At 40.7% G+C, this 22,241-nt stretch overlaps 1 protein-coding gene across 3 annotated transcripts in view; it reads left to right on the plus strand.

Annotated features, from left to right (window-relative positions):
* The window catches only part of NOLC1 (nucleolar and coiled-body phosphoprotein 1), a 43,889-nt gene extending 36,818 nt beyond the window's left edge, over positions 1-7,071 (plus strand). For all 3 annotated transcript variants that reach the window (XM_053450933.1, XM_053450931.1, XM_053450932.1), the window contains 4 exons: positions 2,117-2,581; positions 3,286-3,407; positions 4,945-5,034; positions 6,515-7,071. In XM_053450933.1, coding sequence (XP_053306908.1) covers positions 2,117-2,581; positions 3,286-3,407; positions 4,945-5,034; positions 6,515-6,673 — 836 coding nt within the window. In that variant the 3' untranslated portion in view covers positions 6,674-7,071. The remainder of the gene's footprint in view (positions 1-2,116; positions 2,582-3,285; positions 3,408-4,944; positions 5,035-6,514) is intronic.
* Positions 7,072-22,241: the final 15,170 nt, after the last annotated feature.

The raw sequence follows: 22,241 nt of genomic DNA on the forward strand, positions 1-22,241 counted from the left end.
AGTTTGGCCTATACTTGCCGTATAAGACTACCCCTCTACCCAGTATACAACAACCAGCCAATCACGGCAAGCGATGTACCTCACCGATGATTGGCTGGTTGTTGTATACAAAGCCTGCTTGGATTGGGTGGGTCAGCTCTCCCTAACATATGCCTGTCCACACACACACACACACACACACACACACGTATAGACATACACTACCCACACACACACGCTAACATACGCCTGTCCATACATACACATTTATACACTGCCCTCACCACACACCCCTGCCTTTACACACACACACACACGCGCGCACACACACACACACACACACACACTGCTCTTACACACACACCTGACCACACCTACACTGACCTTACAAACACACATATATACACTTACACCCCTTTCTCCCCATCTCTTAGCTTTCTCATCTTCTATCTTCCATCCAGTTGTGGGAGCGTGAGGTCTGTCATTTCAGGCCTCTGCTTTACTGCTCCCTCATTACTACGCGCCGGCAATTGATGCCGAGCGCCGGGATATGACGTCATCCCCACGCTCGGCATCAATAGCCGGCACATAGGGATTAGGGAGCACGGAAGCCGAGGTCTGAAGTGCCAGACCTCGAGCTCCCTAATGTTGGGCTAGTTGGGGAGATCACGATCTTGCACCTACCTCGTCGCAGCCCTCCCCTAGAGATACGCTACGGTTTTAGGCGCTTCGTGGGGAATAGTGATTCTCCGGCTCGGTAAGTTTCAGTACCCGGCTTATAAAACGATCCCCGACTTTTAAGAAGATTTTCATGGGTTAAAAAGTCGTCTATATTCTCGCATGGAAAGAGTTAAAATGCCCATGGGGTGTCTACTTTTAAAAAAAAAAATCATGATTTGATGGGGTAAATTGAATTGGCCCAACAATGTCCCAATTAACACGGGGGAATGATGGCCACACATCTAATTTCCAATTAGAAAAATGCACACGCCCCAAATGTGGCCTTTTAGTCCCCCCCCCCAAAAAAACAACAAACCCATGCATGTGGGGTATCACTGTACTCAGGAGATGTTGCTAAACACATATTGGGGTGTCGTGTGACAGCGGCATATACCAAGAGCTGTAAATTCATACAAGGTAGTAGGTGTGTGGGGAAAAATACACACAATAAATACTACTGCAAACTTTGAAAAAATGCTGGTGGTAAAATGTGTTCATGCAAAAAGTTAAAATACCCTGGGGTGTCTAGTTTTCAAAGACACAAAGACATTGGTTACTTGGTTGTACATATACTACCTTTTGCAGGGCAGCAACAGTATACTAAGAAAAAGTTGATAGACCCCATTGGAAAAGTACCTGATTAAGGTTTTACAAAATATACTTTTTTCCTTTGCCATTCCTGACCTCCATAACATAGAAAAGAGGCCTCCCACCTCGGGTAGGGCAGGAGAAAACCTATATATGTCACCACTCCCCAAGTAAGGAATAGGTTTTGGTCCTTCTAAGCACCCTTGGAAGGCTGCTGGCTCTTATTGGTCTACTGTGCCCCGAGAAAGGTAGGGGAGACAGGTGGCCATGCCTGAGGTCACTTGAAGGACTAGATAGGTTTGGCAGCTTAACGGCTTCCATTTCAGTTAATCCTGACCTTAAAGTTCACGTCGATGGTGGGGAGACTGGCAGAATTTCCATCATCCAGTTGGCAGAAAAGGGGGCTGCATTTTTTTAAATGTGTTGAGGTGGCTCAGTTGGCCCCTTCTGGAAGACATTAAGCCTGTCCGAAGTCAGACACGTGTGAGATGTTTCCATAGCAATGAGCCTGTCCTGACCAAAACTTCCTTGCTCATCTCCTGGCAGCATGTATTCCCATCCAATAAATGTTTTTTGCTTAAAATTGGGGGGGGGGGTGCTTTCTTTTGTATCAACAGCAATTAACAGGCTGAGAAAAGACATGCATCCATCAAGTTCAGCCTTTCCCACATCTATGTAACCTATGTAAGCCTGTAACCAAGAGCATGGCTACAAAGAGCCAGGCAATGAAAAAGTAACACTGTTCTAAGAGCTCCAGTGTGTAATCAGTGGGACAAACTTAAGCTTTTGTATTTTATTTCCTTCTAACTGACCTTGTAATTGTTTCTAGATTCTGACAGTTCAGAAGACAACACTAAAACAAGTATCAAAACAGCAGCAAAATTAGGACCAACCAAGAAAACAGAAAGCAGCTCAAATGGGGACAAAAAGAAAGGCAAGCTAAATGCTGTAAAATCACCAGCTGCCAAGAAACCTGTAACTGTGAATGAAGCAAAGGCCAGTAGTAGTTCCTCTTCTGATAGTTCTAGCAATGAAGAAAAATCCAAGAAACCACCAAAACAGGCGAAGCCAGTGCCTCCTAAGAAGGATGACAGTAGCAGCTCTGAAAATAGTTCAGAGGATGAGAAGAAACCAGCTAAAAAGCTAGCTGCCAAATTTTTAGCTGCTAAGGAAGACTGCAAAAGTTCAGAGGATCAAACACCTGCAAAGAAAAGTGTTTCCGCCCCCAAAATCAATAAAGCAAAGGAGAGTTCAGAAGAAAGCTCTTCTAATGAGGAAGATGACAAAGTAATTGGTAAGATGTCATTTATTATCACAGATTTGACACCTAGGGTATTTCATTTCCAGTTTGTGTTTTTATTTATTATATGTATAAGTTTTCCTCTGTATATTGACTGTACTGTATACCTATGCAGGTTACACCTGTCATCCTTTTCCTCCCAAGATGTTTAAAGGGACCATTTTAGTGTTGTTGTGAATAATTATTATAGTATGTTGTAAATACTTTAACAAGCATTCTTTACCTGTAGAGAGGGGGAGAGGAAAAAATGCAGAATGAGTTTCTCTACTTTTGGCTTCTTGAAGCAGCCAAGCAGCCAATTAGTGACACCTTAGATATTTTTGGAAACGTGTGATTTGTCATTAGGCACATTTACCTTTTGCTTGCGTCTCTCTGTTACGTCCAATATTAAAATGCTTTTATATCAAGATTCATATAACATTAACTTTAAAACTATTTGCCAGAAAAACTAAGTGCTTCAGACTATTTAACGTGTGCTCTGGTTTCCCTTCAGTTTTTTCCATGGACAGAGTGGTTGACTGTACTCTTACAAATAGTTAAACTTGGAAGTAACGATGATCCTTCAGAACTTGATGATCAACCTCCTTATCAAAGCTCTTGTTTACTTTTACATTCAAAAACTCCTTTGAGCTGGTGTTATTTGGACCATCTGAGTAAGCTAAGACAGCTGTGTCATGTATATAATATGCCTATTATAGGTACTCCAGCTAAGAGGAAAAGATCAGAGACCACAGAAGAACCACAACTTGAAGGACTAACACCTCAGAACAAGAAACTCAAAGCTAAAACCCCTAACACCTTTCCCAAGGTTAACAAGAAGGTGAGGGCACATCCACAAGTATGGCAGCATGAACTGTGAATATTCAACTAGCTTAAAATGCTAGAGGAAGTAATGCAAAGATGACCACTTAAACTATATCTATTAGGTTTACTTAATAGTTCAGTACTCCAATTCTCCAAATTGCTAAATGAAATGGTGAATAGGTTCTTCAAATGTATTTGAATGAGATGTTTCGAATAAGCAGAAGTTACATGAAGGAGGCAAATAAAAATTAACTGTATTAGACCAAGAGAATATTAAATCTTTAGTTGACAGTAATACCTTTTGCTGGGCCAATACATAAAAAAATGTAAAGTTACATAAACTTTCAGGACTTAAGAGGTGTTCTTATTTACTGTAGATTACATACCGTATTTCCTCGATTATAAGACAAGGTTTTTTCAGAGCAAATTGGCTGAAAAATACCCCTTGTGTTATAATCGGGGTCGTCTTGTAATCAGACCTCAAATAGGTCTGACTATGAGACTAAGATCCAGATCCCCCGCAGCGCTGCAGGGGACCTGGATCTTCCTGTCTTGTGCCCCCCCCAAAACTTACCGGTGCTTCTGACTCCCCGGACTTGTAGCCGAGGCAGCGTGTAGATGTCTATGTGATTCGCAGCCAGAAGGAAGGTGCGGTTAGCAGCGGGGGTTGTCTGCGTCCATCTTCCCAGACTGTCAGAGATCAGAGTTCCCTGCACCGGTGTCAGAGATCAGAATTCTCTCTGACAGTCGGGGAAGGTCTGCGCGATGGACGCAGACAACCCCCGTTGCTAACCGCACCTCCTTCTGGCTGCAGCTGAAGTTGCCTACGCGAATCACGTAGACGTCTACCCGCTGCCTGGACAACACACCGGGGAGTCAGAAGCACCGGTAAGTTGGGGGGGGGTGTTAAATGGGGGGCATAAGGCATTTCTGTAGGCAGAGTGAGTGCTCTATGAAATGCCTTTTAACCCCCTTAATGCCACTCTGCCTCCAGAAATGCCTTTTTAACCCTCTATACGCCACTCTGCCTCCAGAAATGCCTTATACCTCCCAAAGGCATATCATGGGGCACAGTGGCATTTAGAGGGTTAAAAGGCATATCATGGGGCACAGTGGCATATAGGGGGTATAAGGCATTTCTGGGGCAGATGTGCATTACTGGGGCGGCAGGTTGGAACAAAAAAGGAAATAAAAACAAAATATTTTTCTCAATCATAGCTTTTATTAAAAAAAAAAGTTTACATAGTTTACATGAATTAACATTTACTGGTAAACTTTTTTCCTATAGGGCCGTCCTATATTCAGGTTTTTTTTGTTTTTTTTTCCTAAATCAGATTTTGGGGGGTCGTCTTATAATGGAGCAAATACGGTATTTTTCTGTGTTCGGTCAATATTGGTTATCTTCAACTAAAGACTCCATGAAGTTCACAGTATCGCTTATAATTTGAGTATACGTGAGCTTAATATTGAGTTTATTAAACTGTTTACAAAAACTTTATTTTACATTTAAAATGTTATAAGAAAATACATTTTTGTTTTTGGATGTGATGCAGGAAGTTGATAAGCCCACTCCGTTTCGCAGGGTAAGAGAAGAGGAAATAGAAGTTGATCCCCGTGTGGCTAATAACTCTTTTGAGGCAAAGGTAATTTTTTTTTATTTTTATTTTTTTTACAATGATTTAACATGCTTTCCTGGTGCTCCAATGAGAGTCCCAAATCAACTTGGGATCATTAACAAATTTATGGTTATAATTAACAAGCAACCAAATATATAGGGCTCGGCAAGCTTTATGTATTGCATTACTCTGTATGTAGAGCATCTTCAGGCTAAGAGTAAGTGTTAGAATTCTGAATAATTTTATAAACTGGGAATTTCCAAAGAACAAATAAATCTATTTGACAAAAGTCCCCTATGGACGTATTGATAAGTCAATAAAACGCATCTCAAGAAACCCTTATGGACGTACCCTTCTGACCTTATTGCAGTGTCAGGGACACATCCCTGCGGCTACACGGCTAAAACTGTTAGTTTTAAATGTCCAATCGCATAGCTGATGACGTCCCCCGGAAGGTCATCAGAGGACAGGATCGCTCCGATGAGGCACTGATCTCTAGGCAAGCCTATGGGGACTTGCATGAAGAGCAATGTGATTGGTGCAGAGGGATTGCAGGGAGGAGAGTGAGAAACCATGTTTCTCACTCTTCTCACAAGCTGAAAAACAAAACGAAATAAAAGTTAGATTTTTCTTAATTAAAAAAACACTAAAATACAATAAATAATAAAGCGAGCTAAGTGATGTAATTGCGACATCACTGGTATTAACATGTTCAAGAGGTCCCTAAGAGGACCTCTAACCATACTTCACTAATAACAGTGCAATTTAAAATACAATAAAATAAAAATATTATAAAAAGATGATAAAGAAACCATTACATCCCATTGCCCTAACACAACATTCAAAAGGTATAACCCTCCTGCCCCCGTTCACAGCCCCGAAACCTGTTAAGCCATAAGTATAAAAAAAATACTTTTGTGGGATAGACAAACTGCTGCTGCTGGCACTTCCTCCGGGGCTTCTATGACGGAGCTGCAGCATCACATGACCTTCGGTGCGGCACCATAGAAGCCCGAAGGTCATGTGATGCTGCAGCTCCGTCATAGAAGCCCCGGAGGAAGTTCCGCATCGCACAGACCTTCACCGGCTGCCCCCATTAGACGCTGGGGAGTCACGGGGGACAAGCCTATGGATGCACTGGTAAGTCGGTGGGGTGGGGTATAATGGGTTTCTGGAGGCACAGTGGCATATAGGGGTTTAAAAGGCATATCAGGGAGGCAGAGTGGTATATAGGGGGATATAAGGGGGGGAATATGTGCATAAATAGGGGCAGAGTAGCAAATAAAAGGAAATAAAAATCATAGTTTTTATTAAATATGAGAAAATAGTTTACATGTGAACTAATATGTACTAGAAAACTTTTCTTATAGGGTAGTCTTATATTCATACCCTTTCTTTTTTTCCCAAGTTAATATTCACATTTTGGGAGGTCGTCTTATAATTGAGCAAATACGGTACTTTTGTGGATATTTTTGTTTGTTTAAATGTTTTGGTTTTTTTGTTGCAGAAGGGAGCTACTGGAGATTGGGGCGAAAGAGCCAACAATGTCTTAAAATACACAAAAGGAAAATCTTTTCGTCATGAGAAAACAAAGAAAAAGCGTGGAAGTTACTGTGGTGGTTCAATTTCCACTTCTGTGAACTCTATCAAGTTTGACAGTGAATAAAAACGAATGGCATTTGATCAAATAAACACAAGATCATGTTTACTTTTTACTAGGCTTTAGCCACTGCAGGTCAAATCTTAGCAAAACTTCCAAGAACGCCATTCACCTAGTCAGTTTGGAAGTGAGTTCCAACGGAGAAACATCTATAAAGTAGGCATCTTAATATTTGGTAAAATTCATTTTAAAAACATGCACCATTTTTTTAAGATTTCCTTTTTTGTTCTAAACTTGTCAGTTGAAAATATAGCTGTGATTTTTATGTTTAAATGTTGAAAAATGTGTATTGCAATTGAATTTAAATGCCTTTTTTCCCTTTTTGGAAGAAAGTATACCTGTCATAGCATTTGATAATTATCTTCTGAAGGACTGACAATGAAATAAAGGACTTTCTAACACAACGTTTTAGTTTTTTGGTGGGGGTATTTTTATTAGACAAGGATGTTGAATCGCATGCAATTTACAAAACTAAGCATGTGTGTTATACTTAATCTAGCGGCCTGTTGCTGCAGACTTGCATATATTTTATAGAAGCTGAATTTGAAGGCAGGTAAGAACCACTCGGCCCATCTGCACATTTATTTTCCTGAAGTAAGACTAGGATCTTAATCAGTCCTTGATTCATAGCCTAAAATCCATCTGAACAGGGGCTGTTCCTTTTAGCATTTGATGTCCTTTTAAAGTAGAGCGTGCAATGTTTTTGTTATAGTGGTTTAACCCCTTGATGACAATTGCCGATCGGGGCACGTCACGGGAAAAACATGTCGTTTACGACAATTGACGTGCCAGGACCGGCACGCCTTTAAACGGGTGCAGAAAGCGATCTACTTCGCTTCATGACCTCGAGGCATTCAACAACGCCACGATCGGCACTAAGGGGCCATCTCTGGCCCCTCCCCGGGGCGTCAACATCCGTTTTAAAAGCGTTTAGGAGGCGATCAACGATGGTGTCGCTGGAATGCCTCGATCAGGAGGCATCCAGCGACACCAAACACTTACCTCTGGATGGGCTGTGACCGCTGTGAACAATAAAGATGAAAAAGTTTGCTAGGTTGTTGCCAGACCCTCTAGAGAACTCTGGCTCCACTTGCAGGTTGAATACAGGTACTGCATTCAACCATGCAAGTCAATGGAGCCCAGCTTTCTAATCAGTGTGATTAGTAAAAATAAATTAAAAAATTAAATAAAATTAATAACAATTAGAAAAAAATAGTAAAAAAACTGCAAAATGTAAAAATAATTTCCCACTGATGTCACCTATCAGGGGAACCTTCAAGTTGAAAAAAAATGTTAATTCTTTTTCAAAAAAAAAAGGCAAAAAAAAATAAAATATATAAATATAAAAAATATATTTTTGTGAGCAAGTCCTAAAATTAGCATATTAGCTTGACACAATTCTCGCATGGTAAGAGTTAAAATACTGGCATATTAAATGCCCATGGGGTGTCTACTTTTAAAAAAAATGTATGATTTGATGGGGTAAACTGGATTGGCCGGGTTCAACAATGTCCCAATTAACACGGGGGGGGGGAGGATGGCCACACATCTAATTTCCAATTAGAAAAATGCACACGTACCAAATGTGTGGCCATTTAGTTCCCCCAAAGGGAAGGGGTTAACCTAATTACTGGGAAAAAAAAAATCATGTTTGCACTGTTGGTGAAAAATACTGACATTTGGGATACCTCCATTACCTTAACCATGGTATCTTTAAATCTGTAAACTTCGTTTCTGTAACCTTCTCCTTTATTCATTTTTTGATTTTAAAAAAAAATGGAGCTCTTGTATCGCTGCAACTTCACACAACTTCAAACGCACAGCCCAATGTATTTAATAATATGCAGACCTCTGTAGTCTGGCAATTCTTGCCACTGATTTGCTGCTTATTAATAGTAGGGCTTTCCATGCATTTATACAGAGTGGGGTTAGACCCCCACAATATCGCTGACTGGTGAAACAGCTGATCCAAATTGAGAGAATTATTGATTCAAAAGAAGATTACAATAAAGTGACATACAACGTCAGTACACTTTCATGTAAACTGAGCGTGCTACCTTTAAGATTAAACTGGCTTTTTATAGTCTGAACATGTTAACGCCCAATTCACAAAGTCAGCAGATACAAATTTGAATATGTTGAGTAAGTCTCCTTGTCTTGTAGAACAGTTGGTTAATTGAGGTTCTCTGTGCTAATGCAAGCAAAAAAGCATAATTCTTGTTCTCAGCAAAAACAAAAAGTCTTATAGTATACAGGCGAAATGCCAGAATTATATAATTTCTTTAACAATGGCAACAATTGTTTCACAGGGAGTGCGCCACATAACTTATAAAGAAAAAAAAACTATAGCTAGAGCAATAATTACTGTATTTGCTCTGAAAAATACCCCTCATCTTATATTCAAAGTAGTCTTATAGAGATCTGTCTATAAGACTAAGATCCAGATCCCCGCAGCACTGCAGGGGACCTGGATCCTCTTCTCTGGCAGCCGGTGGACGTCTGCACGATGCGCGCAGACATCCTCTGCTACGGCCGGGAATTCTATTCTGGCGTCACATGACCTTCCAGTGCTCCATCATAGAAGTCTCGGTGGCAGTACCAGCAGCGGAGGTTATCTGTGCGCATCCTGCAGACGTTTACCAGCTGTCAGAGAGGAGGATTCCCCGCAGCGCTCCTATAGACCTGGTTCCTACTCTCTTGCAGCTGGTGAACATCTGCGATGCGGGCAGATAACCTCCGCTGCTACCAAACACTTCCGCCAGGGCTTCTCTGATGGAGCACGGCTTCACATGACCTTCCGGTGCTCAGTCATAGAAGTCCCGGCAACAGCGGAGTTTGTCTGCACGCATTGTGCAGACGTCCACCGGCTGCCCCCACTTGACACCAGGGAGTCTGGAGCACGGGGAGCAAGTTTAGGGATTCATTGGTAAGTAGGGGGACAGACTGGTAAATAGGGAGGAATAAGGTATATCTGGGGGGCAGAGTTGCATATAGGGGTATAAGGCATTTAAGGGGGGGCATAAAAACATTGGGTATTTCTAAACTCAGGACAAATACTAGAATATATTTAGCTAGTTTTTTTTACTTCCTTTTGTAGGTGAGTAAAATGTTTTTCAAATAAAATTCATAAAAGGTGTTTCTTCATAGTGTGTGTTCTTTATAGTAAATAAGATGATATGATCAAAATAATGATTGTCCTGAAAAAAACTATATATCACGTGTGTGGATACACAGAGTGGCATATAGGAGGGTATAAGGCATACTAGGGAGGCAGAGTAGCATATAGGAAGGTATAAGGCATACCAGGAGGCAGAGTGGCATATAGGGGGGTATAATGCATATCAGAGAGGCAGTGTGGCAAGCCTGGGGGCATAACTGGGGGGGAGGTTGGCAAATAAAAGGAAATAAAAGCAAAAAAAAAATATTTTTCTCAATCATAGCTTTTATTAAATATGAAAAAATAGTTTACATGAATTAATATTTACTAGTTAAACTTTTTTATATCTTATATTCAGGCTTTTTCTTTTTTTCCTAAATTAATATTCAGATTTTGGGGGGTCTTCTTATAATCAGGGTCGTCTTTTAATCAAGCAAATACGGTACATTCAGACACATCAGGAGGTGAGCACCCTGCCTGTGAGCTTACCTTATGGTACTGGCAGGAATGGTGAGTTTATGTGGGCCTTGCTCTTGAGCTTACAATCAAAAGAAATATGAGTAATTGAGACAAAAAGAGGCAGTAGTAGCTCTCTTGTGTCAAATTAATAGGACTGCAGAGGTTTTTGGTTTTTTTAACCCCCGTTTGGATATGTTTTCTCCCTGTTGCACTTGCCCCAAAAGCAGTATAATTCCAGATCCTTTTGGATTATCTATTTACCTTGGTTGCCCCCTTGGATCCCGGTTTACCTTGCCCTGTGCCTGACCTGTCTTAACTGCCTTTTTTTTTTTTCCCCCCCCCTCAAGCTGTTTAGCGGCTAGGACCTGCGGCTAGGACCTGCGTTGGAGGACGTTTTTTTTTTTTTTTTTAAATAGACGCGGAGACAGGCTGGGCAGGATGCAATTGCCGCCCATTTAAGTGGCCGTCTTTAATGCCCGCAGCATCCGCGGTGGGCCGGCCGAAGTGGCCGGCACACCGAGACCCATTGCAGCCGATGTGGCTGCGAGTCTTAAAGCGGCGGTTAGACCCGCTGGCAGCTTTAAAATCATTAAGCGGCCAGCGTGCCTGCACAGTGCCGCCTAGTGTCCTGTTCTGTGTGACTCTGCCGATTGACGATGTAACGTGCCGCTCAAGGGGCGGAGTCACACGGAACAGTTCCTCGTGACAGGTAGACGAGCACGTTGGAGGACAGCAGCAGTGATGGATGCGGCAGAAACGTAAGTATTAAAAAAATTAAAAAGTTGGGGTAATAGGAGGAAGGGGAGCCATATTCAAAGGGGGGGGCTGCATTGGGACAACAATTAAATACAAAATGGGGGTGGCTAGGGGGCATAAGTACACAACAGGGTGGTTGGGGCACCACATAAATTAATACACAAACACCCACATCCGAAATGCTTTCCACACTGGTTTGCTGTTTGTCAGTGTGGCAGAGCCTGTCCTGGTGTGTGTGTGTGTGTGTTTGGGGGTAGGTGTGGCAGAGCCTGTCCTGGTGTGTGTGTGTGTGTGTGTGTTTGGGTGTCAGTGTGGCAGGGCCTGTCCTGGTGTGTGGGTGTTGATGTGGCAGGGCCTGTTCTGGTGTGTGTGTGTTTGGCTGTCTGTGTGGCAGGGCCTGTCCTGGTGTGTGTGTGTGTGTGTGTGTGTGTGTTTGGGTGTCGGTGTGGCAGAGCCTGTACTGGTGTGTGTGTCTGGGTGTCGGTGTGGCAGAGCCTGTCCTGGTGTGTGTGTTTGGGTGTCGGTGTGGCAGAGCCTGTCCTGGGGTGTGTATCTGGGTGTCAGTGTGGCAGAGCCTGTCCTGGTATCTGTGTGGCAGAGCCTGTCCTGGTGTGTCTGTTTGGGTGTCTGTGTGGCAGAGCCTGTCCTGGTGTCAGGGCGGGCTGTTTGGGGACAAAATTGGCTCACGCTGGGCTGTTTGGGGACAAAGTTGGCTCACTCTCGACTGTAATTTGTTAATGTTATCTTGGTGCTAGTCGGGTTCTATGTGGGCAGTGTGGACACCAGTGCTGGTGAGCTGCATCCTGTGAGCTATGCCTGTAATTTAGGGGGTTTTATCTATACCGTTAATGCTTAGTTGTTATGTGATTTCCAGTTGATCTGTACCTGCATAGCGGGGTTTGTGTGTTATTCTGTTGATCTGTATCTGCTATGCTATGCTTCCATACATTATTTATGTATACCTGCAAATACAGGGTTTGTATTTCTTATTCGGTTGATCTATACATGCATGTGCTGTTTCCATGTGTTGTTTATTTGATCTATACCTGAACTACAGTGTGTAAGTAAAAGAGCAGTATGGTTTAGTGAATGAGGGGACAAAGGGATGATTACAGGGGAGAGGACCTCTCAATGTCATGGTGCAGTCAGAAGGACTGACCCTCACTGTCTTCCCCTGATCTGCAGTCAGTGTGGCAAATATATTTTTTTGGTGTGGTAGCGGAGGGAGTGATTACATGCAAGGGAGCATTGAGCGGGGCCCAAGGAAATGCTTGGGTAGGGTATATATATATATATATATATATATATATATATATATATATATATTGGCAGCCAGTGGCGACTCTAGAAACAATATATAGGGGGGCACACAAGATACCACAGTCAAACTGGGGGGCATTAATAATTTCCACCATTAAATCATACCACTGAAAAAACATATATAATGTGCTATGGAATGATACTTTTGTTATTGGACAATACAATATTTGATCATTCAACATGGGAAGCCTGAAGCCACAATTTAGTACGACTAATCCTTGAAATAAATATTATACAGTAAACAACACAATACCTTAGACCCTGCTGCCGATAGCAGGTATAGATCAACACATTAACACACACAACCCAGCTTTGCATGTATAGATCAACTGAAATTCACTTGTGATCTCAGCACTGAAGGTATATATCAAATAAACAGAATCAGACATACAAATCCTGTATTTGCAGGTATACAATAATAATATATGAAACGTAGCATTGCAGGTATAGATCAAATAAATACATGGAAACAGCATTGCAGGTATTAATCAACTGAACAAGACATACAAACCCTGTATTTGCAGGTATACATAAATAATGTATGGAAACATAGCATTGCAGATATGGATCTACAGAATAACACAGAAACCCAGTTTTGCAGTGTAGATCAATTGGAATTCACATAAAAACACAGCATTAAAGGTATATTTAAAACCCCCTAAATTACAGGCATAGATCACAGGTTGCACACCCCAAAGCCAGCCCTGGAGTCCACACTGCCCACATAGAGCCTGACCAGCACCCAGATAACACACATAAGATTTGCCATCTTTGTCCCATATACACCCTGCCTTTGCCATCTTGGTCCCCAAGGCTCAAACATCCTGCTAGTGCAATCTTTGCCCTTCCACAATTATTCATCAATGATACACACAAACACATTAACTCATGCTCTCCCTCATTTAGACAATTCATCCACACATTAACTCATGCTCACCCTCATTCAGACAATTCATCCACACATTAACTCATGCTCTCCCTCATTCAGACAATTCATCCATTTTAAGAAACTACATCCCTTGGAGCTTCAAATGAGGGGCTACATGTATTTCTAGGACAAAAGTTGAGTGCACATATACTGATGGAATATGTCGCTTTGGCTAGAAAATATGTTTTTTTCTAACCATAGCGACATGTTCATTTGTGTCTTGCGCACACCAGGTTTGTACTAGAAACACATGCAGCCCCTCATTTGATGCGCCAAGGGGTGTAGTGTTTGCAAATGTGTACTTTTTGTGCCATAATTTAACTTCCTACGTGAGCAGTAATGCCACGTCAAGGCTTCAACCCGAATTACTGACCATTCACACGCCTTTCATATCTCCATTCACTCGCAGAAGCACACACCATACTTTCCATACATTCACTCACAGAAGCACACACCATTCTTTCCCCTTACAATCCCAAAGAAATGATGGTAAAGGGAGAAAAAAATCACTTTTACAGCAAAACTAAGTTTTGTAGTAAAAATTCAAGGCGCTCCAGGGATGAGATGGTTACTCACATACCGCACAGGCTAAATGGCTGATTTTAATAATATTTGCAGTTCATCAGAATTTCAAAAATTGCCTCCCTTTACCGTTGGCTAAATTTAAATCAAAGGGATCATGGGATTAAAAATTACCATTTTTAAAAAGGGAATGTGACTTTTTATAGCTATATGATCACTGTGGTAACATTGGCTACCACAGTGATCATTTAGCTAGAATACTTTTTTTTTTTTTTTTTTTTTTTAAAATTAAACTACTTTATGTTTAAATCATTTTTTTTTTACATTTTTGCGCGAGACGTCACCAGGGTGGTGACGGTGATGCCCCGGTGGCCCCGGTGATGCCCTTCAGTTTGAGGGGCAGATCACCGGGGTAGGTGGTGATGGAGGTCCACAGACCTCCATCAAGATAGGGTACCATGCCGTCGTTAGCACCTGACTTGGACTGCTAGCGACAGCTTTGCATGTATAGATCAACTGAAATTCACTTGTGATCTCAGCACTGAAGGTATATATCAAATAAACAGAATCAGACATACAAATCCTGTATTTGCAGGTATACAATAATAATATATGAAACGTAGCATTGCAGGTATAGATCAAATAAATACATGGAAACAGCATTGCAGGTATTAATCAACTGAACAAGACATACAAACCCTGTATTTGCAGGTATACATAAATAATGTATGGAAACATAGCATAGCAGATATGGATCTACAGAATAACACAGAAACCCAGCTTTGCAGTGTAGATCACTTTTTTTTTTTTTTTTTTTTAATTAAACTACTTTATGTTTAAATCATTTTTTTTACATTTTTTTACACCCGATCCGTCACCAGGCGGATCGGGTGGCCCCGGTGATGCCCTTCAGTTTGAGGGGCAGATCACCGGGGTAGGTGGTGTTGGAGGTCCACAGACCTCCATCAAGGTAGGGTACCATGCCGTCGCTAGCACCTGACTTGGACTGCTAGCGACGGCACCATGCCAGGACTGTCCTGGGTGGTTCCAAATTTGGCGGGGGGGCAACAGGGGGGCAAGGAATAACCTAGGGGGGGCAATTGCCCCCCTGTAGCGATGCCACTGGGCAGCAGGGTATATTTATATATATTGGCAGCCCCTACTTTGGTCCCTGGCCCCCCCATGTGCCCCCCTAAATATGAAAGCTGGAGACGCCACTGTATATAAGGCTGTGTGTTTCTGCAATAAAGTGTTCCTCTTTTACCTCAACATTGGGTCTTACCTGATGCTTGGAGTAAAGGTCTGTAATATCCCAAGTACTGTACAAGTACTGTATACGCTATGCTACGGCAAGCCACTCCGCAATTGCGGTCCGTGTGCAGTGGCATTCCTTCTTTCTTTTCAATGCTAGTTTTGTGGGTTAATCACTGTGGTCTCGGGAAGTAAGCAAAGCTTGGTGGGTGTACCCAGCCGAGGTACAGGTCGTTTCCATTATGTCTTGTAGCAGTAATTAGAGGTAGCTTGTTTCAGGATGCAAAAGAGCATGTATAAATAAAACAGAGAGGTGGATTAGTGCCTCGCTTGAGGTGGTAGTAAGCAGGATGTTTGTTATGATGCATGAAGGCTACAAGAAGGGAAAGAGATTAATAAAAAAAAAAAGGTTTAACCACTTGACGACAATTGACGTGCCGTTCACCTAACAGAGAAACAACCTGTTGACAATTGATGTGCCTGTAAAAAGTGATCTAAGATCTTTCTTCCCCCAAACGGTGTTGGTTTAATGCCTCAATGTTGTAGTAAGATAGCGACACCCATTAAAAAATAGACCCTCCTGAGAACTCTGGGCCCCCCTTGTACCATGCAAGTCAATTGACCCCATCTTACTAACCGCAATGTGATTAGTAAAATAGATTTTTTTTAAATGTTGAAACATGTAAAAATAAGTCCTTACACATCATCAGTGGAGCTATCCTGTTTCAACAAAATGTTTTTTTTAAAAAAAAGTAAAAAAATATATATGTATGTAAAAAATTTTTATTTTTATGAGCAAGTCCTAAAATGAAAGCAATATATTGTATTCTTGCATTTGAAATACCCATAGGGTGTCTAGTTCAAAGATGTCCCAAACAGAACATGGGCACGGACCAAAATGTGGCATTTTAGCACTCAGACAACCCAACAAATCTATATATGGGTGGTATCACTGTACTCAGAGGATGTTGCTGGGTGATTTATGGCAGTTACAAATACCAGTAGTTGTAAATACATAACTAAAGTAAAATGTGTGTGGGGAAAAAAAACAAAATACTACTGCAAATTTTCACAAAGGGTGGTGGTAAAATGTGTGCGTGTAAAGAGGTAACATACCAGAATTTGAAATACCCTGGGGTGCCTAGCTTTTAAAAATATATGATTTGATGGGTTAAACTGATTTTGCCAGCTTCAAAGATGTCCAAATAGGATATGGGGGCAGAATGACCATGTCAAAATTCCATTGTGAAGAATGCACGCCTCCCAAATGTGGCCCTTTATCCCCCAAACAACATGACAAACCCATCACTATACTCAGGAGATGTTGCTAAACACATATTGGGGTGTTGTTTGACAGTGACATATACCAGAAGCTATCAAAAAATACAACCACAAGCTTTGACAAAGGCTGTTAGTAGAATTAGTACATGGAAAGGGTTAAAATAGGACATCGGGACAGAATTTCAAGGTGTCAAAATTCCAAGCTGAAAAACTGGATTGCGCATGTACGAATTGTGTCCTTTTAACCCCTAAACAACCCAACAAACTTATGCATAGGTGGTATCACTTTACTCAGAAGATGTTGCTGAGCTTACATTGGAGTGTTGTTTTGAAGTGATATCTACCATTAGCTGAAAATGCATACATAGAAACATAGAAAGTGATGACAGATAAGAACCATATAGCCTATCCAGTCTGCCCAGTACAGTGTAAAAAAAAACCAACAAAATAAATGACTACCACAAACTTTGACAAAGGCTGGTACTAGAGTTAGTGCATGGAAGGAGTTAAAAAGCATTTGAAATACCCTGAGATGTCTAGTTTTCAAACATATACTGTTTGATTGGGGCTTCAAATATGTCCCAAACAGGACATAGGGATAGTATGACCAGATCTGAAGAAAAATTGTTTTGAAATAGCAATATTATACTTATTGCAAAATAACAACATAAAAACATTTGGTATTTCTAAACTCAGGATAAAAAAATCTATATAGCACGTTTAGCAAATAAAAGTCAGAAAAAGAAAGAATTTTATGGTATCTAAATAAAGCCCTCTTTGTCGTGAAGAAAAAAAATTGTGTGGGTACACTAAATGAGAGAAGAAAATTACAGCTAAACACAAGCACCACAGAAATGTTACTGTGACGGGACCGACCTGTACCCCGACTGGGTACGCCCGCCGAACGTTGCTTCCTTCGCCCCATGGCCACCGGGGCACCAGAGATTAACCCCTTCACTGTCTGTGGCTAGCCGAAACTGAGCTACACAGGGTGGCTATCGTCCTGAAAAGGACAATACGCGATCATAGCAGAGAACACAGCTCTTCAGGAACCTCGGCCGTACTGTAGTATACCGAAGTATAGCAATACAGCACCCTACCGCCCTGATAAGGGCAGCGCCGAGGCTTACCTCAATTACAAGACAGGACTCGTAGTGAGGTAAAACAGGAACTCTCTTTATTTGGGAACAAAGGGGCATTTAAACAGTACAAGGGATTGAGTTACGTCCAATAGACACACAAGGGAATTGCGTCCAATAGACACAAGGGAATTGCGTCCAATAGACACAAGGGAATTACATCCTGCCCTCCTTTGCATATGACTGAGCATTAGCACTCAGCACAGTAGGGGGTCTCTACTGTAGTCTGTGTAAGGAGGGAGGGGGCAGGACATGTGGCACCTGGACAGGGTAGCAAACAAGGGGAACAAAAGCACACACCATAATCACAACATATACTGGGAAATGCAGGTATCACAAACAATAATTATTACAGACGGTACCGATTAACCCGGGGCCGTCACAGTTACAAAGGGTACAAAATGGGGGCGTGGCTTGGATGACAAAGGAGTAGGACGCATGGTAGTGGAGCCTTTTTTCTGTATACAACTTAAATATAGCGCTTACACAGCTCAACTTGTGATTTTGCATCAGACAATACTTTTCAGGATGTCTACAAGCAAGAATCCAAAAACAATCCAACAACATTCCCACTTTTTTTGAGCCCAAATTGAGCACTCTTCTGCCTATTCGTGAGGAGGAGGATTCTGATGCCTCACAGGGCTTGGATGTCGTTTTAACTCTGCACTCTCCGTCTCCGTCCACGGAGGATTCTGACAACCAGAACATTACAATTAGCTCGATGAAACTGCTCCTTGAAGATATGAGGCAGAAGTTTAGACAAGACACGTCAGACACACTTTCTGCGGTTCAAAAGTAGTTACAAGAACTGGGCGAATGCACACATCACCTAGAAGACAATATGTAGGCGTTCTCCTCAGCACACAACACAGTAGCGGATGCTTGTAACATGCGTCCACTACTGTGTTGTGTGCTGGGGAGAACACAGTAGTGGACGCTTGGAACATGCGGCAATCAGAATTGAACTCTGTTCGCGCTAAGCTGATCGACTTGGAAGATCATTCACGTCGAAATAATTTACATATTTAGAGAATCTCTGAGGATGTTACTTTGGACAATTTACCTGCCTATGTAACTACTGTTGTGGAAATCAAACGTTGTGCTGACCACCAGACTTCTTTGAATGTATAAAAGTTTATTCCGGATACAAGCAGCTGCAGGGAGATCTGCACAAAAGCAGGCAAAATCTAACAGCTTTACATTTTCACACAATATATATACATTGAAAACAAAAGAAATAAGTAAACTCCTACAAAAGGGCTGGCACACTTGTAATATCTCTGGGTTTACCATAAAAGGCAAAAGCCTAACCTACATATCATTAATATGTATGATATGGGTGGGGTTTCAGTTAATTAAAGCAGACATCCTGTGCCCTGAAGTTGACCCTGAGCCTACACTTATGGTCCAGTTTCTCACCAGCTGTGTAATTTGACCTATGCCCTCTACCATACATATCCTGTTCCTCAACAGAACAATACTACCTCCCAGTGCATCAGACTCTTATCACCAAATAGCAGAAACAGTTAACCTCTTCCTACCCACTCTCCACATCCTAAGATTCCACAGTCCCCCCTTTCATGCTTTAAAGATTCCATGAAGCATGACTCTTAGGCATTCACCCATTGCGCTTAATCCAATTGTGGGCAGCCAAATCTTGGTCAGCGTCATAAACAGATAATAAACGTGTAAATTCTTGGTATTGATATTAGAATCTCCATTAGCACTAGAGGGACATTCATGAAGGGTCTTATCAATTAGAACAGGGTAATGGGCAATAGATGAGGTAGCAGAATTCCAACATTTAAGGAGTAAAATCTTCAACACTGCTATGGAGGCAAATATGGTTGTGAGGAACAAAGCCCCTATAATCAAACCATAGAAAATTTTTGATCCTAACGCCCCAAACCAAACTACTTATTCCCCAATCCCCAGAAGAAATTTTCAGGGAACTTTGCATTTCGAGTACATTTTTAGAGATGTCTGGAACATAAGTGCAACATTCAGAGCGCACTAGTGAGCATAATAGCTAAAATGAAATGAAGAGCTATACGTTTCTGTATGGCACCCAATCCTAGTGCTAGCATTTCTGCTGTAATACTTGTGAGAGCGTTTTCTGTTTAATTGGCCACCATTTCTAACATGATGGTTAAAGCTCTGATTCTTCCCCAATTATCTTAGACCCTAGTGGAAGGAATTATTATACTTATGAAATTATCCAAGCTACCCACAATTTCTGAAAACGTGGGTTCATCTGGTGCCTTTTAGTTCTTTGAACCCCAAATACAACTATTGCTCTTTCTTTAGTATGTCTTATTGTAGGGAATATGTAGGCCACATAACATGATCCTTGACAATTCTCAGGTAATCTAGGAAATGCATAATTTCCACACACCTAATAAAACCCATTTAATGTCACATAAATATGTGCTTTACCTATAACCTAACATCTTCTTCCCATGCAATATTAACAAGATGTACAATGACACCGGATTCCTGCACTTACTTGTGACACTTACTAGTTCCTACAAAAATACCTCGCTCAATGTTTGTACGTTCTAAACACAAACCCCCAATGGTCTGACCTACTGTTATTCTTCCTCATTTCTCTTTGAAGAATTATAACACTGACCATACTCATTTTATGACATCAGAAAGGGAGGATAAAGAGTTTTAGGGAGACCTGGGAGTAAAACTTGAGTCTTATTTCTAAATCCTACCATTTCATCACTACAATACTCAGTGCAATATAATGGGTCGGGTATAAAAAGAAATAACCCTGTCTGAACTATGAGGCATATGAATACAAACATAACACGGAGAATCTCATACATTCTCAACATAACTATTGGTAAGAGCAATATAAGAGTTCTGTTCATAACACTGAAATATAACAAAGGATAGAAAATACAAACATTTGTAAAATTAGACTTTTTTAAAATTTCCTGCTTTCTCTGGAAATTATACAATCTAAATCTAAATAAGCAACATAAAATAAAATCAAGTATATACAAGCATAAAATTACTAGGAGAATTTCAGTCTTTTAAATCTTTTGGGGGAGGAGCAAGCTTGCAATGGGAGATATGGATCCAAGAAACAAACAAATCTGTGTTGTACATAATACTTGATAATCTCCTTTCCAGTGCAGTTCCTTTGGAAACTGTCAATAAGGACCAAGTCTCTAGACTGGATATGGTGCACATTTTTCTTCATATATTGTTGGCTGTACAGCTTTGACCGGTAGATGTCGAGACTCCAATGCTTAAATTAGTGGCATATCCACATTTATAAATTGTCCTCTTGTATGATTTTGATGGCAAATAAGAACCTTTCGGCCCATCCACTGTCCATTTTCCCAATATAAGGCTCATATCCCAATCAGCCCACGGTCCTGTCCTAGACTCAAGAGCCACATGCCCATGTCCTGTATTTTACATTTCCTTACTGTACCCGCATTTACCACTTCCACTGGTAGGCAGATCCATACATCTACCACATAACTCCGTAAAGAAAAACCTCCTTACATTACATCTAAATACACATCGCATTGACATAGTTATTACCTAGACTAAAAGTACAAATATACTTAATGAATACAAGCACAAGATTTTTGTAATTATTTTCATTTAAGTGTGAAAAAGAAAGTAGTTAGAAATTTTAATTCCATGGGATAAAATCTAGAAAGATGTGAACCTGTGTCTGTGGATTTAGAAGCCACAGAGATTTCCTTATAAATTCATAACCTAAATGAATCCCCTAGGTACTAGTCAAGTCATTACTTTATGTGAACATTCTTGTTACAAAGTAACCAGTCACCAGGCGTTCAACTTTCTTTCTGATCTGAGTTCTGGTGGCTTGAGAACCCTGTTGAGATATAACTCAAATCATAATGGTTAGTTTATCAATATTCTAATACAATCTGACATTGCACGTACATAAATATACTTGACATATGGATGTCGTTGTGTCCTAAACTGATATTTCTTAACGAACACAATTTTAATCTCACAAATTTAATACTAAAAAAATATTCCTGATAGAAATACAGTTAGGGAACTATTCCAATGAAGGGATATGGGTGTATTCTATTATATATTTTCCAAGTCCAATCTGCTTAATCTATTTTACATGCATTATAACAATATTTATGTTCATATCCAACATTCATTCACACTTCATTCGTATCACACACACACACTGGTAAAGCAGATTGGAGTAGAAACAACTTTTACGATAGCAGTTATCTTATGCACATTGTATTCACTACCATACAACTTTGCTTACTGCAAAGTAGAATTATTATTTATTTATTTTTATTATTTTTTTAAAGTTTACCTCACAGTTTTCCCAGCTGGCCAGGCTGAGGCAACTGTCAGGCATCCTGTACATACTTAAAAACATTACTCCAGGGAATTTTCAAAAACGTAATCCCCAAAATACAAAAAGAAAAACTAATATCAAGTTACAATTATATTATTTTGCCTATTTTGTTTAAATATGCATTTCCTGTACATCACTTTAATAATAATCAAATAATTGGGCTGTTATTTGCTAGTATAATTGTGCATGGGCGTTATGGTGGAACAAAGCTACAGTCTCTTTCAATGTTCCTTTATGCACAGAATAGGCAAGGTTGACACTTACATAAATCACAATAACTACAAATCTCATATCCACTTCCTAGAATGTTCAAATTAATACCTGAAAACAATTATAGAGCAATCAAACAATTCTATTTCTTTACCCAATGATAACATCAT

Source organism: Spea bombifrons, chromosome 11, assembly GCF_027358695.1.
Source record: "Spea bombifrons isolate aSpeBom1 chromosome 11, aSpeBom1.2.pri, whole genome shotgun sequence".
Taxonomy (NCBI): domain Eukaryota; kingdom Metazoa; phylum Chordata; class Amphibia; order Anura; family Pelobatidae; genus Spea; species Spea bombifrons.